Raw genomic sequence first — 15,784 nt, 5'->3', positions numbered from 1 at the left:
TTAAGACATTGTTGAGACCAAACATTTTATTCATAAGTGGGAATAGGTTTAATTCACTTATTAAAACAAAAAGTGTGTTTAATTTAGCTCACACAGCAAGACCCATCTTTATCCTGTAGATAAAGGCACACTTAAAGGGATTCAGAAAGACTAAAAATAAAAGGTAGATCAAGATTTAACAGGTAAATGGAAATAAAAATAGAGGAGGAGTTAATGATCCTGACAGTACACAAAATAGAAAACTAGCCAAAATACACTAAGGTTGTATTAAGTATAGCACCTAGAATATTTAAAACTACAATCGATAGCCATCAGAAACTTCATGTGCCAAATAATACAGCTTTGGTCTTCTAGAAGCAAAAATGTCATGCAAATTTAAGAAGACAGATTAGAAGCACACTACTAAGAGATTTTATTATGCCATTTTCAACACACAGGTCAAATGCACACAAAATAATGAGTAAAGAGAGTACACCTGTCTCTACATAAAACATAAAATAGGGCTGGGGATGTGGCTTAGTGGTTGAATACCCCTGAGTTCAATTCCTGGTACCAAAAAAAAAATCATCTATTAGTACATAAAGGCAACATCAATACATCAATAAGCACCATAAACATAGAAATAAAATAATCTACACTCTGACCAAAATGCAGTATAATAAATATCTAACAAAAATAAGTATTGTCCTTGTGGAATTAAAAAAAAATTATTCAACAACTCCTGGACTAAAAAATAAAATACAAACTAAAATGAAGGAACTTCTTAAAAATGATGACAATAAAAGCACGACACATCGGATTCCAGATTACACTTTTAAGACAATCAAAGGAAAACTCAGAGCACAAACTATGTTTAAAAAGAATTACAATAATTTCCCAACTCAGAAAAATAGAAAATGAACCAAAAGAAAGCAACTATGCAGCAATCAAGATAAGGAAGAAAGTATGCAAGTAGAAGAATAGAAAAGTACATCCAATTAGTAAAATACTCTTCGCAGGACAGATGGCACACACCTGTAATCCCTGCTACGTGGGAGGCTGAGGCAGGAAGATTGTAAATTCAAAGCCAGTCTCAGAACTTAGTGAGACCTGACTCAAAATAAAAAATAAAAAGGGCTGAGGATACAGCTTAGTAGGAAAGTACCCCTGGGTTTAATGCCCACTACTGAGAAAATAAATAAACATTTTTTAAAAAAATATTTTTCAGGAAAAAAAAGAACTATTTATAATACCTAACCTGACCAGGAAAAAACACACGAACATTTAAAATGACTAAGAAATGAACTAAGAAATTAGTAGACTCACACAGATGCATAAGCAATTTCTACCAAACGTTAAAAGCTCAGATAATCCATAGCTCAATAAGTCATTCCGGAGTGTAGGAAATGAAAGAAAATGTCTTTATTCTTTTTTCAAAACTAGTATTGATATCTAATTTGACACAGTTGAAAATAAAACCCAAAACCAGAAAAAAAAAAAAACCTCCATACTAGTACTACTAATAAATATTCTAAAAATACTAGTTAGATAAGTAATAAGAGTTCTTAAGAAAACAGTATGCCATAACCAAATGAGACTTATTCTAGAATCCTAAAGCTCGATCAAAGTTTGGAAAGGCATTAATATCATTCACCATATTAATCAATATAATGAAAATCATGGGGGAACATAAGAAATATAATCTACATAAGTACTCAAATAGCCTTTGACAAGACTCAACAACTATACCTGATTTTAAAAAAAATAAAATAAAAATCAAGAGATACTTTTTAATATGATTTATATTATATATATACATATATAACATATGTATTAGGACTAAAGCCTTTATTTTACTTATAGGGAAACACTAAAGATGTTTCTACTAAAATCAAGAGCAAGACAAAAAGAGTGGCTACCTCCTTTTCTATCCAACACTACATTTCTAGGAAATAAACTAAAGAAATTAGAAAACAAATAAATTTAAAGAATAATATTTTGTAAAGGAATAAAAATTCTTTAGAATATGCTAGAGCAGAGTTTGGCCAATTTTTTTCTGTAAAGATTTTGACAGTCATTTGTGAGGGTCATTCATTTTCCATGGCAACTTCTCCGCTCTGCCATTATAACACAAATGCAACCAAAGATAATATGTAAAGAATTGAGTGCCAATATGTTAGAATCAAAATTTATTTACAAAAACAAGATCCAGCAGATGAGCCATGGTTTGTCAACCATTGTCCTAGAGAATAAACCATAAAATGACCCCAAACGACAAGAGAATTCTTCAAGGGAACAGGACAGAGAATTGATATACAAAATTCAGTAGTGTCATCAAGACAAACAGTTGAAAGGACACAATGGTTGCTGACGTTTAGATCTGGAATGTCCTGCAGAGGCTCTGTGTTAATACTTGGTCCCAGCCCATGGCACTGTTGGGAAGTGGTAGAACCCTTAGGAGATGGGGCCTGCTGGGAGGTTTCAGGTCAGTTGGGCATGCCCTTCAGAGGGCTGCAGAACCCTGGTCTCTGTCTCTTTTGCCCCTGGATATAAAGTGAATCGGGATTCTGTGCCAAGCATAGCTGCCATGATATGCAGCCTTGCCTTGGATCCATAATCAAAGGAACCACCAAATATGGACTGAGACCTTTGAAACTATAAGCCAAACATACTTCTTCTCGATATCAGCTGATTTTCTCAAATATTTGTTACAGTAATAGAGAACTGACTCACTCGTTTTTTTTTTTTTTTTCCAACAAAGGTAGAGGGAAAACAACATCTTATATAATCAACAAAGACCAAAATCCACATGAAGAAAACTTGAAAACACTCTTCAAAGTCAAAAACCTGGATTTGAAGAATAGAAGATTTCTATAATTTTACTATGGCTATGTAGGTTGTGAAGTTTAAGGGAAACTGGATAAAAAGTCTCAGCAAAACCTGGGTACTCTCTTTTTGCAACTTTTCTGTAAGTCTAATGCTATTTCAAAGTAAAAGTTAAAATGAAATATATTTTTTTAAAAAACAGTAAAAACTTGAGGTGTGGACAATAAATCATAGATATTTCTGGAGTTTTTAGCTTCAATACTTTCAGATGTTTGAAATTTTATAGTGTTTTATTAGAAAATCATGCTCCCCAAACACAAGTGTTAATGGTTTTTTTGCAATGTTGGTGTGATTTTATGTACTTGAAGGCCAAATTACCTCCAGATGAATTCTTTACATATCAAATAGAGACATTAAAAGTCAAGAATAAGGGAAAATTCAGCATGAATAAATTTACTTTTTCATAAACAGTATTTTAGGATACCTATTGGGGCTGTTTTACAGTGAGACATAATTAAGATGAAACCATTTACATTGAGTTTTAAAAACAATAGTCTGAAACTCTGTAAAAAAGCCAAAGGAATTTTACAGAATCCTGCTTTCATCAAAACTGTTTTTGATTAAGTAATCAAATTGTTATTATTAAGAAGATATTTCTTATTCTTACAGAGAACTATATCAGGGTGAGAGCTGCTTTTGCAGCCTATTACATAAAATTAATAAATTGTGCTAAGAGTTTACATGTTTATCCTGATATGTGTACCTAGATTTTAGCCACAGCTCCACCACCAAAACACAAAATTGCTGGTCATTAAAATGAGTTTTTGCATCATGAATTATATAAAACTTACATAGGGAGAAGTATTTCTCATTTCCTTACATCTAACTTAAAGCTCGAAGATGCAATAAATCCTACAATTCCAGCAATAATAACCATGTCTGAAACATGATGCCCCGTTCTTACCAAATTCAAAATACTGTTTTCTAAAACCATGTTAGTGTGTTTATAAAAATACTGTGGGAAAACCATACCACAAATACAAAAATTGTTGCATAGAAAAGAAGAGTTTGGTTCTTAAAGATTTGCTATAAAATATGACACATTTGATCAATTTCTCTCCTTTAAACACTGCCTTCCTTTAGTTGTTTTCATAGTCTACTCTTCTAGAAGTTTTGGTCTCAGATCATTGGCTGATCCTCCTCACTTTCTTTATGGGTAACTTTTCTTTTGTCGGTTCATTCTCCTTAAAAACTGGTTGGATTCTGTTTTTGTCCCTTACTTTTATTTTATCTTACACCAAATCTCTCATGTATTATCCATGACTTCAGTTACTGAATATTCAAAATATTATACACACACACACACACACACACACACACACACACATACCATGTTCACATCTTTATCCTAAACCTTAGATGTGAATATTCAATTGACTAGCTGCCATTGACACTTGGATTTCCCACAGAAACTTCAATGTCTACACAATCATAACTGAACTCATCATTCATTCATAGAGTAAGTGTTCGTTGTTTGCCTAACTTGAGCCTGGTACTGGGCTAGACATTGAATGTATAACGGGGAACAGATTGACTTTGTCCCTCCCCTTATGAAGTTGAAGCCTACTTTACTAGCCTCCACCTGTACTCCTCATATCATTTAGTGGTAACGTTAGCCGTCTAGTTACCCAAGCCAGAAACCTGAATGCCATCCATGACTCTTCACTCTTCTGTGCAACTCACATTCATTCACCTGGTCCCATCCTCTTCCTTTATAGCTCTTTAACCTATTTCTCTATTCCTAATTACAGAATTAATTTAAGCTATATTCTTATTTGACCTGCAGTCAACCCCTAACAAGTTTCCTTGTCTCTATTCATGCTTAAAACACTTCACTGACTCTCTGTATAAGACAATATCCAACCTCAGCATGGCACACAAGGCCTGAATTACATACCAATTTTATATGTCAAAACTGTACCCTTTAAGTGCCTTGTTTTCAAGTGACCGTTTAAGGTAAATGTGTCACCATTTTGGGCCACTTTATTACAATTTATGGCAAATTCAATTAAGGGAGTCAAATAATTAAGGAAGAGTCTTCACCTATAGATAAGTTCAGATACTATATAATCTGACCTATTTTCTATTTTTATTTTCATTCTCTATTTTCTATTATCTTTTAAAATAGCTATTAATAAAAAATACTGTTATATCAACAATACTAGCCAACATTTACCTAGCATTTACTAGGTGTCAAGCACTTTACATTAATTTACATTTACATTAATTCACTTAACAATTATGACAACCCAAAGAAATAGTCACCATTAACATCCCCATTTTATGTACTCGGTAACCAAGGCATTGAGGCATTTAGTAATTTGCTGAAGGAAAAATAATTGGTAAGTAGTGAGACTGGCATTGCAGGAAGTGGTTACAGAATCTATGTGCTCAACCATTATACAGCATACAAAACAAAACAGAATTGTGCGAAGTATTAAACAGGAACTTTGTTGTTATAAAAATGATACATACTAATCATGCAAACTGTACAGAAAAATATAAAATAAAAAACACCAAATCCTACCACCTGGAAACAGAAATTATTAATAGCTAATGTAAATTATTCTGGATTGCTCTTTATGCCTAGGTAAAATTGATAAGCAAATAGTTACATAATAGATAGATGATAAAAATAATATATGATATACTATCTACTGCCATTTATGTAAAAGATGATCACATTTACACACTTACACGCTCAATCTACACTACCATCTTTGCTTTTATTTTTGTCATAAAATTTAAATGATTTCTCTAATGATAATTCCTTCAGTAAGATAATAAACTAAGATAATTTGTCTTAGTTTAATATTTAAATGAATTCAACAGTCTCCACTGGCATCTTTTAGCTGTAGTTTTGCTGTCTTGAAATACTTTGAGCAATTTATTGTTTAAGTTTCTGTCAGGCAACTTTTTCAAGGAGAACTAGTGAGAACTGCATTCACTAATCCTATGTATGCTTGAGAATGTGTTATTGCCTTCATATTTGAAGGACAACTTGGCTACTATGAAATTATTTAATATTTTCTTTTCTTATTTCTTTGTTTCAGCTTTACTTCTCAATAAATGTTTTTAAAATAAACTGAGACAATACAATAGCCCAATCAATCCACAAATAACAATCCATAATTATAAGTATACAATAAAAGAGATGGTTTTAATACTTCCATATACCGGTAATCGTCTAAGTCAGGAATGGGTAAACCGTCTCTGTATAGCACCAAATAATGCATATTTGGGGCTTTGAGGACTGTATGTATTTTGTCTCAACTGTTCAAGTCTGCCTTTATAGGCAAAGGCAATCATAGAAAATATGCAAAAAAAAAAAAATGGTCAGGCGTTTAATTTAAATTGGGTAAACAGCTGTTAAAAATTATTTTAATATGTGTACAAATAAGCAGGTTAACAGATCTGTTTGTTTATTTTCATCTTTCCTTTTCATTATATTTAATAATTCTGTTCAAGATAATGTAAATTGTTCTAAAAAAAAAAAATGTTTTCTTAGTACCTGTTAAAATGTTACATTTTTTTTTTTCTTTCTCTCTTTAACATCATTGTCAGAATTCCTATTTTTCATCCCAGTGCCGGTAAAGACAAAGATGAAACCAAACTACAACTTCTTCGATAATTATCACAACAAACTGTATAAACTGATACATCAATGATCTTGGGAGGAAATGGACATATTGATAGATTCCTCCACTTTGAACTGCTTACAAAACTTGCCTGGACTATGTATCACTTGTATGCACTGTGATCTATCTGTTGATACAACAAATTATGGTAATGCTGGCGTATCTTTGCTGATGTGTCACCAGTGATACAATTTTCCCTAGGAGTCGTCAATTGATTTGGTGTCGTGGCATTTCTGTATCCTCCTCCCTTCTACTAGTGATGGTCTAATTTTGGGGGCCAACAGAGGTGAGGCAAAGAACCTCACCCCCCCACTGGCACCAAGGCCAAATCTGGGGGCCAACAGAGGTGAGGCAAAGAACCTCACCCCCCCACTGGTGCATAGGCCTATCCACAAGTATGGCTATATGCTGGACCGGTAGTCAGTGACGGGTATGATCCAATTGCAGTGGTATCAACCTAAGACAGGAGGCTGACGCCTAAAGGTCAGTTTTCCAATGACGGGTAAGAACCATATGTTGAATTGGACAAACCTAACAGGCACGGTCCCTAGCCACATTACTTGTTGCTTAATTAAACAGAAGGGGGGAGATGCTGGGAGCCACAGCCAATTAATATGATGCATGGCATTTTTGATTGAAAGGTGACGCCAGCTAGCCATTGAGATGATATGATTATGTTAAAAATTACATTCATATGGATACTGGGCTCCTGCTGTTTACCTGGGCCTGCTGCGGGACTCCTGGAGAGTTCCCATTGGTTGGGAAAGTGCAGTAGGAGGGAATTCCGGGGGAAGTTTTGGCGCTGGGGGTCCGGGAAGGAACCGGCGGAACGCCGCGTGGGTGGATCAGGATTCTTCCTGGACACAAACGTGGTATTTGGCGGTTGTTTCAAAAATAAAGTTTGTTCCTGTTTGAGTGGCTCGTGATCTTGTGCCCAGCCAGACAGTGGTCCAAACTTAATTTATAAGAATAGGATAAGGAGTGGACTTGGCCTAAGGTGCTGATTTCTGACTCCTAAATTTTTTATTGGTGCATATTAACTATAGAGAGTGGTAAATTTCATTGTGCCATGCTTGCATATGCATATAACATTGTAATTTGATCAGTTTCACTACCTGTTTCTTCCCCTTACCCAATTTCAAATTATACTACAGAGCCATAGTAACAAAAACAGTATGGTTCTGGCATAATAGCAGACACACAGATCAATGAAATAGAATATAGACAAAGAGAAAACCCATACAGATACAGCCATCTGATTCTCAACAAAGGTACAAAAATATACATTGAACAAAGGCCTATTTCTCTTTTTTTTCTTTGTTTTTGAAATGCTGGTAACTATTAGGATGTGTTGCTGGTGACCATTCTGGGTCAGTATTATTAGGATCTTTTTGATCTGCATATTTATCAGAAAGCTTTTTTTGTTATATCTTTAAAAACATGTTCCATTGGTTCCGACATCTACTTGAACACCAATTATGTTTATGTTGGATCTCCTTGGGTTCCATATATATCAATTTCTCTATTAGCATTTTTATATTTTTATTCTTCATTTCATTTTGTACGTTCGATATACCACATTCCTGTCTGTTTTCAGTTATGTTTATTATATTTCTGTTGTCTGTATCCAGGCTTTTAGTTCAAGAATTTTTCTATTTCTTTTCTGTTCTCTGACTACTTGATTTTTTAAATTATTTAAACTGTGTTATAAAAGTTTTTTGTAAAACTTTATGGTTTATTTTGGCTATCTTACTAAAGGGGACTATATAGTCTTAACAGCCTTGTGACTGTGGGAAAATTATTTGTCTGAATTTATCTGTTTTCTTTGGTGACAGAATCCCCTCAAACACAATCCCACAAATATCTGCCATTCCCTTTGCCCTGAGAACACATCTCCATCCAGTTTGGAGCAGTTAAAGAGTCAATCTGGGGGCTGGGGATGTGGCTCAAGCAGTAGTGCGCTCGCCTGGCATGCATGCGGCCCAGGTTCAATCCTCAGCACCACATACAAACAAAGATGTTGGGTCCGCCAAAAACTAAAAAATAAATATTAAAATTCTCTCTCTCTCTCTCTCTCTCTCTCTCTCTCTCTCTCTCTTTAAAAAAAAAAAAAAGAGTCAATCTGATCCACTCCAAATCTTCAAAAGTTTATAGTGACAGTGTTGCAATCTGGAAACCACTGTCTCTCACACTCTTTTTACTCCTGAGTGACTTCAGCAGTCTCTTTGGGATAGACAACTGTCATGAACAACATAAAATGACACATCCGTATGACTTTTCCTTAGGTTCCACTTCTCCTGATGTTTTATAACGTAAAACTGGGTGTCTGTTGGGAAATTCTCCACTCTTCAAAGGCCCACTCACTTCCCTTTAATCTCTGCTCTCTATGTGGAAAAAAAAATATGTCAACTATGCAATGGAGGACTATGGCATTTATTTGGGGCAAAATCTTGAGATCTTAAGAGGCATATTCTACTTATCAGCATGACATAGATGAATAATTCATGACATTTTGCTATGGTGTGTTTCACAGTCTCAGACTTGGAGCTGTGTCCATTTCTGTATTTGGAGGAATATGGGTTCTTTTTAACACTTGAGCTTTTTGTAGCTTTCTATTCTTTTTTCTTTTTTTCCCCCTTCATAGTTTTCATACCATTAACCAGAAGTAATACCTCTCACAAAATTCCAGAGTTTTGTATATTTACTTATAAGCATTTGTTTAGTGCCCTCTTATCATTTATTTTACAATTTTAAAATTATCTTTTCACTTGTATGTCTCACAAACTCAATCATAAGGTCCTTGAGATCTGTTTTTTTATTAATGATTTTTTAAATTTTTATTTTTCTATTTCAAGACTTAGATTCTTTAAGGTTCAGAATAAGAAACAAGAATAGCTGTGTTCTCATTTTCTTAAGTGGACTCAACTTAAGTCAATTAATACCTCACTTTAAAATAGCTATATTAAGAAAGGTTGAAGGTCTATTGTGGAGAGTAATATAATGGTAACATTTACCTCTAGATGCCAACTAGATAAACTAGTAATGACTTGTGTAGAAAACATTAAAAATGAGATGCAGAATAGATGTAAGAGCTCTGTAAGAATACGTTCTATCTGTACAAGTGAAAGTCAATATATTTATTAAGAACTTAATAGTCACCAAGAGAATAAAAAAATGACATTTGAAGTAGTCTATCAAGTGATACAGAAAAACATTACTATAAGGAAGATAATGACAAACACTATATGAAGGGTATTTAAAAAAAAAAAAAAACTCAAGGTGACTTCTCAGGTGAAGTTAAACCCATCTCAGGGCCTTCGTATTTGCTACCCCTGTCTGAAATGTTTCTCTCTTAGGCTGCCTTCTTTCAGGTCTTAGTTTAAACGCTCTCCTGGAGAAAACTTTCCTGCCTACTTAAGCTAAAGTAACCCCCTCCTCCCACGTAGGTTCTTATCTTCACTGTACTGAAGACACTCTGTTGCCCACCCCTCAAGCATACACAAAATAACAGAAGTTCCCAGACAGCGGGAATTTTGTTTTCATTACCCTTTATCCCCAGAAGCTAACAGAAAAGATGCTCAATAACTATTTGTTTGATGAATAAGAGAATAAACAAGGAACCATATAACTTTCAACAATTATAAAAAGATTTACCAGAAAAAGATGAAATGAAGAAGTAGAATAAGAAGGTAAATGCTCTGAATACCACGCTAAGGAGGTTCTGGTATGGCTTTTAAAGCAGAAATCACTGAAGATTCTTTGGACCCGGAAAACAAAATGACCAGATAGTAATTTAGGAAAATAAGTTTCAGTGCCACGTAGTAAGGTATTTAAAGAGAAGGAAGAGCCTAAGAGATGATACCAGGCAGGAGCTTTCAACAGCACCTTTGTCAGGTAAAGGATGGCAGAACCTGGACCAAGAGCACAGAGGAGGAAACACAGTTCCAACGAATCAGAGGTATTTGGGGGCTAACATGAATAGATGAAAAAAAAAAAACAGTGATCAAAAGAAATTCATAAATCCACTTCTGACAAGCACTTATCAGGATGTAACGAATAATGTGTTTTACAAAGATAAATACCTTAGAAAATTTTCTTATAAATCCAGTCAATATCATGTGTATATTCTTTAGTGTCTGAAACATCTGAAGCGAAGAATCCAGTAATACCAAGGGAGAGGCTGGATTCTGTGATTTAGATATCACATAATTCTATCCCCCCAAAGGTTCATCTGTGAAAAAGGCTTGGTTCCAAGGTGGCCCTATTGGGAGGAGGTGGCCCTATTGGGAGGAGGGGCCTACTGGGAGGTCCTTAGTTCCCTGGGGCATGAGATAATTCCCATGCAACCCCTCAAGTTCTTGCAAGAGGGTTGTTATAAGAGAAGAAAGCCTAGCCCCCCTCCTTCCTCTCTTCTCCTGACTACAAATGTAATCGCTGTTTGTTCTGCACGCCTTCCCTCCCACTATTGCTGTCTGTGCCATGAACAGCCAAGGGGCAGCCCTCACCACAGAACCCACACTACACCATGTGGACGTTTAGCTTCCAAAACTGTGAACTAAATAATCCTTGTTTTCTTCATAAGTGGCCTATGTCAGTATTTCATATGGTAACAAAAAGCTGACTAATACCCTTACTGGAAACATAATATATATAATAAAAGATTATTAGATACTCTTAAATATCAAAATCCAAACAACAGAAATACTGCTATCTTAGACCGAAGGAGACAGAGATGGGATAAAATTTAAAAATCATCAAACTTGTAGGATTCTACAGATCAGACCAGTAGAGTTATCCGACTGCAAACAACACAACCAGGATCGTGAGTCCAGGAATCAGGGATGGAAATAGAAAGACACTAGGAAATTACCCACTAGTAAAATTTTTATTTCCTATTCCTGTACCCTTATGATCTGCTGGCTTGGAGGTTTTCTCTCCAAAGGGGAATTCTTCCACTAGGAGATACAAGTATGATTCTGTTGTACTAGAAATTATAACTGCCCCATGGTTACTTTGTATTCCCATACCTGTAAGTTATCAGGCAGAGAGTTACTGTGCTGGCTGGGGTGGTACTGACTAGAATGATACTTGAGAGACAAGGAAGAGTGAGTCTGGAATACGGAGATCCTTTATGGCATCTCTTAGTGTTACCATTACCTTAAAATCAATGGAAAACTACAACAGCCCACTCCAGGCAGGACAACTAATGGCCCAGACCAATCAGGAATAAAGATTTGGGTCACCCACAGGAAAAGAACCACAATCAGGTAAGGTGCTTGCTTAGGGCAAAAGGGATAACAGATTGGGCAGTAGAAAAAGGTAATAAATACCAACTAGGATCATGTGATCAGCCATAGAAGTGAGGATTGTAAATATCATGAGAGGGTCTTCCTCACTTTATTATGAATGTTTTATGTGTGTTTACTTGCATATCTCATCAGGTAACATGAGATTTACTACTTTTATATCCTAAGTATTATCAACTTAATATGACAGTCCTTAAGTAAGGGAATATCGAAAAGAATAAACCTCCCCCAAGGAATTCTTCTGGGGAAACAGTCCATGCATTTTCAGCTGTGCACCAAATAGTTATTTCATGAGAGGCTGAAGTAGGACCTTGTTGGAGTTTTTATTTAAATATTAAATATGGTTTACAGAAATGCATGTAAGTGTCACATTGTCAGGGGATGATAGTTTTGTGGTGGTTAATTTTATGTGTCAAGTTGGGTGGATCACAGTGCACAGATATTTGGTCAAGCATTATTTAGATGTTTCTGTGAAAGTGCTTTTTGGTTGTAATTAACATTTAAGGTGGTGGATACTAATAAAGTAGTTGACCCTCCATAATGCAGATGGGCCTCATCTAGTCAGATGAAGGTCTTACAGAACAAAGAGTGGCTTTCCCTGAGCAAAGGATTCGACCAGCAAACTGCAACTCCTTTCTGTGTCTCCAGTCTGCCAATCTACTGCAAATGATTTTGGACTCACAAATCTCACAGTTGCAAGAACCAATTCCTATGATAGATAGATAGATAGGTATACAAATATAGATAAAGACGTGTAACTGTCCTTTGGTATCCATGTAGGATTGGTTCTGAGGTCATCCAAAGAAGCCCAAGTACAGATGTTCAAGTCCCTTACATAAAATGGTGCAGTATTTGCATATAAACTATGTGTATCTTCCCAAGTGCTTTATATCATCTGTAGATTTTTTTTTACAATACCTAAATGCAATGTAAATAGTTGTTATACTACATAGTTTAGGGAACAATGAAAAGAAAAAAAGTCTGTACCTGTTCAGTACAAGAGAAATTATTGTAGCTATTATTATTATTATTATCATGGTCATTACCAACATCATTATTTTGACACTCAGGATTGAACCCAAGGGCACTTTGTTACTGAACAAAGTAACAAGCCATTTGTATTTTTTTTATTTTGAGACAGGGTCTCACTAAGTTGCAGAGGCTGGCCTCAAACTTGTGATCCTCTTGCCTCAGCCTCCTGAATAACTGGGATTACAGGCATGCACCACTACACCTGGCACAGATTCACATTTAAGTCTTTTCTTCCTGTATAGACAACAATTTGCTTGAGGACTAAGATCAGAGTTTAAAATCCTTTGTCTTTTCCCTTCATAGTTCGAAGTTCTTGTTAGGTACTCAAAAGATGTTTGCTGAATCAGTAAGAAATAAGTAGTAAGATCCCATGAGCATACTACAAGAACTAGACAGCACCCTAGTTAGATATAGAGAGATGATTCTTCTCTGGGAGGACAGAAATATGTTCATTGCATTAAGGGAATTTCATTAGCAGTCATTGGAAATCCTCCCAAATGCCTATTCCCGCCCTACATTTCTTCCAAAATAATATTTTGGCTAAGTAAGTCATGCTTCAGTAAACTTGTAATTACTTATAACACATTTTATCTTTTTATCATCTGTGCACATTAATTCTAAGCAATGATGTTACTCTATGACCACACAAAGGTGTCCTGAAATGAGCATATAAAATCTCTCCATCTCCAAGTGCACTTACACCATACTCTCGGGCTCCACTGCACAAGCACCAACTGCCTTTGTTACATTCACAAGAAGAGCTTGGTTTATTCCAACGAGGAGGTTCACAAGCGGTTGAATGCCACCACATCTCCGGACAATGACTCGGTTTTCATGTTCTTGGCAGCATTCTCCCAAGGCCCCGACCACATTCACAAGTACTTCTTCGGGTTGATCGGTTAAAAGTCCCACCAAAGTTTCAATGGCTCTGTATTCCCGAAACCTAAGATCATCACAAGAGCATGAGACATTTGGCTGCTATATAATTGCAATTATCAGCTCGTTTTATGCTGAAAGTAATGTTTCTCTAACAGCTAAAAATTACTAAATGTCAATCACATTCTTATTCAATCCTTACAGAACTTTACAATGTAGATACTATTTAATTACCATTATCAGATGGCCAATCTGAAGCTTGGTAAATATGAGGCTGCCATCCACAGCCAGCCATCTGCTCCAGATTGTCCCTGGGTCACTAAGCTGAACAGCCTGTAAGACAGCTATGGTTCTGATCACATCTTAGTTCTGCAACTCCATTCTGCTAAGAGTTTCCTCCGTCTTACAGAGAGGTGATTTTACTTGGACAAAGTATACTAAATATTTCATGAAAACAAATGATATATTTTTACTTATAAACACATTAAACATAACTTTTTTGCACCTTTGGGTTTAATAAGTCTCCCAGAATTAGTAGCTTGTGCTACTTACATTAAGAAAAAAAAAAACTGTCAATTTCAGATATCTTCAATATTAACTGACCATTATACATTTTAGCATCTCTCTCATTGTGCAATTTTACTGATTACTTAATTATATTTTAAACCAAAAAAAGTGTGTTATATAAAAGTAAATATTTGAAAATCAATAGTCTCTGTATATAACATCTTTTCCCCTTTCTAACAAATTTCAGCAGTGTTTTTCCAGTATCATGATGCAGCTGAATTTTTACTGCTGAAATGTGGTGGAACATTTAATTAAGATAAAAAATAATTAGTTGAGCTAACCCTGATCTTGTCACAACTTCATTATACATTCTTTTTTTACGTTTTTTTATTAGTTGTTCAAAACATTACAAAGCTCTTGACATATCATATTTCATACATTTGATTAAAGTGGGTTATGAACTCCCTATACATTCTTTACTAAGTATGTTTATTCTGAGTCAGGACATATGAATTTCCTGTTAAAGGAACTCATCAGACGGAGACAAGAAGGAGGTGTCTTAGAATACTCATTGAGAGTGTGAACTCTAAACATATAAAACAAAAAGAGTTAAATTTGAAGGTTAAAATAAATAAAAAAAATTTACAAGCACTTTGAAATAACAAAATAAAATTTCAAAGAAATCACTTTTGAAAACTACTCCAGGAGTGGTTAGTTGGCATTCTGCTGACTCATCTGTATATCTTTAGAACAGGAAAAAAGGATGAAAACACTTTTATCTCCAAAGATTCCTTGGGAAATTTATTCCTTCACCTTGATAGGTCTCTGCAGGAAACAGCAGCAGAGATACTTCTGATTTAAATGACTGTCCATATACCAAACAGCCTATTCACACAGAAAGGTCACTCCAGCAAAGCCCTTCGCCCTACTGAGGTACATCAATCATTGTCTTGTAGTAATGCATTGAGAAGGGCCCTTCATTTCTAAGGATCCCTTCATGCTGACAACTTAACCCAGAATGTGCAATTTTGAATAAATTAGAGCCACCCCTTTATGAAAATAGCACTGAAGTTCCAAGAATGTGATTCCTTGGCCTGATCTTTATTATAGAATATTGAGTGCCTTCTCTTACTTGATCACATTCTCTTTGCTGATGGAGCATTTCCATATTGCCCCTGTGACAGCAGCCAACAATTCTTTATTCTTAGTGTTATTGAGTAGATTGGCCAGTGGTTTAAGTCCTCCATGGAGCCTCACCAGGTCACGGGTTTCCTCATCTTCAGCACACTATACAAAAAGTCAAATGAGAGGCTATCAGTGATATAATGTCTCTCCAGCAATCAATGATTGCTGGCAAGGCTGGTCATCAACTTATGATTTTTCAGCTTCAGGGTGGCATGAAAGTGGTATGTACCCAGTAGAATCCTTACCTCAAATTTTCAATTTTTGTCTTTCCCGGATTACTGATCTGCAGTATAATACTCTGTGATGCTGGGCAGCAATAGTGAGCTGAATCTTTCAATCATTCACAAAATTAAGATGGCGAACAACCAATATGCT

At 35.4% G+C, this 15,784-nt stretch overlaps 1 protein-coding gene across 1 annotated transcript in view; it reads right to left on the bottom strand.

The window, feature by feature from the left end:
* Positions 1-15,784, bottom strand: part of Odad2 (outer dynein arm docking complex subunit 2) — a 155,791-nt gene that overhangs the window by 90,322 nt on the left and 49,685 nt on the right. Inside the window, exons 14-15 of the mRNA XM_076831974.1 lie at positions 15,357-15,511; positions 13,542-13,784 (exon numbers count right to left, since the gene is read on the bottom strand). Of these exons, the coding sequence (XP_076688089.1) occupies positions 13,542-13,784; positions 15,357-15,511 (398 nt within the window). The remainder of the gene's footprint in view (positions 1-13,541; positions 13,785-15,356; positions 15,512-15,784) is intronic.

The sequence above is a fragment of the Callospermophilus lateralis genome, chromosome 13 (assembly GCF_048772815.1).
Source record: "Callospermophilus lateralis isolate mCalLat2 chromosome 13, mCalLat2.hap1, whole genome shotgun sequence".
Taxonomy (NCBI): Eukaryota; Metazoa; Chordata; class Mammalia; order Rodentia; family Sciuridae; genus Callospermophilus; species Callospermophilus lateralis.
The sequence above is the reverse complement of the archived record's forward strand: the minus strand, read 5'-3'. Positions and strand labels throughout refer to the sequence as shown.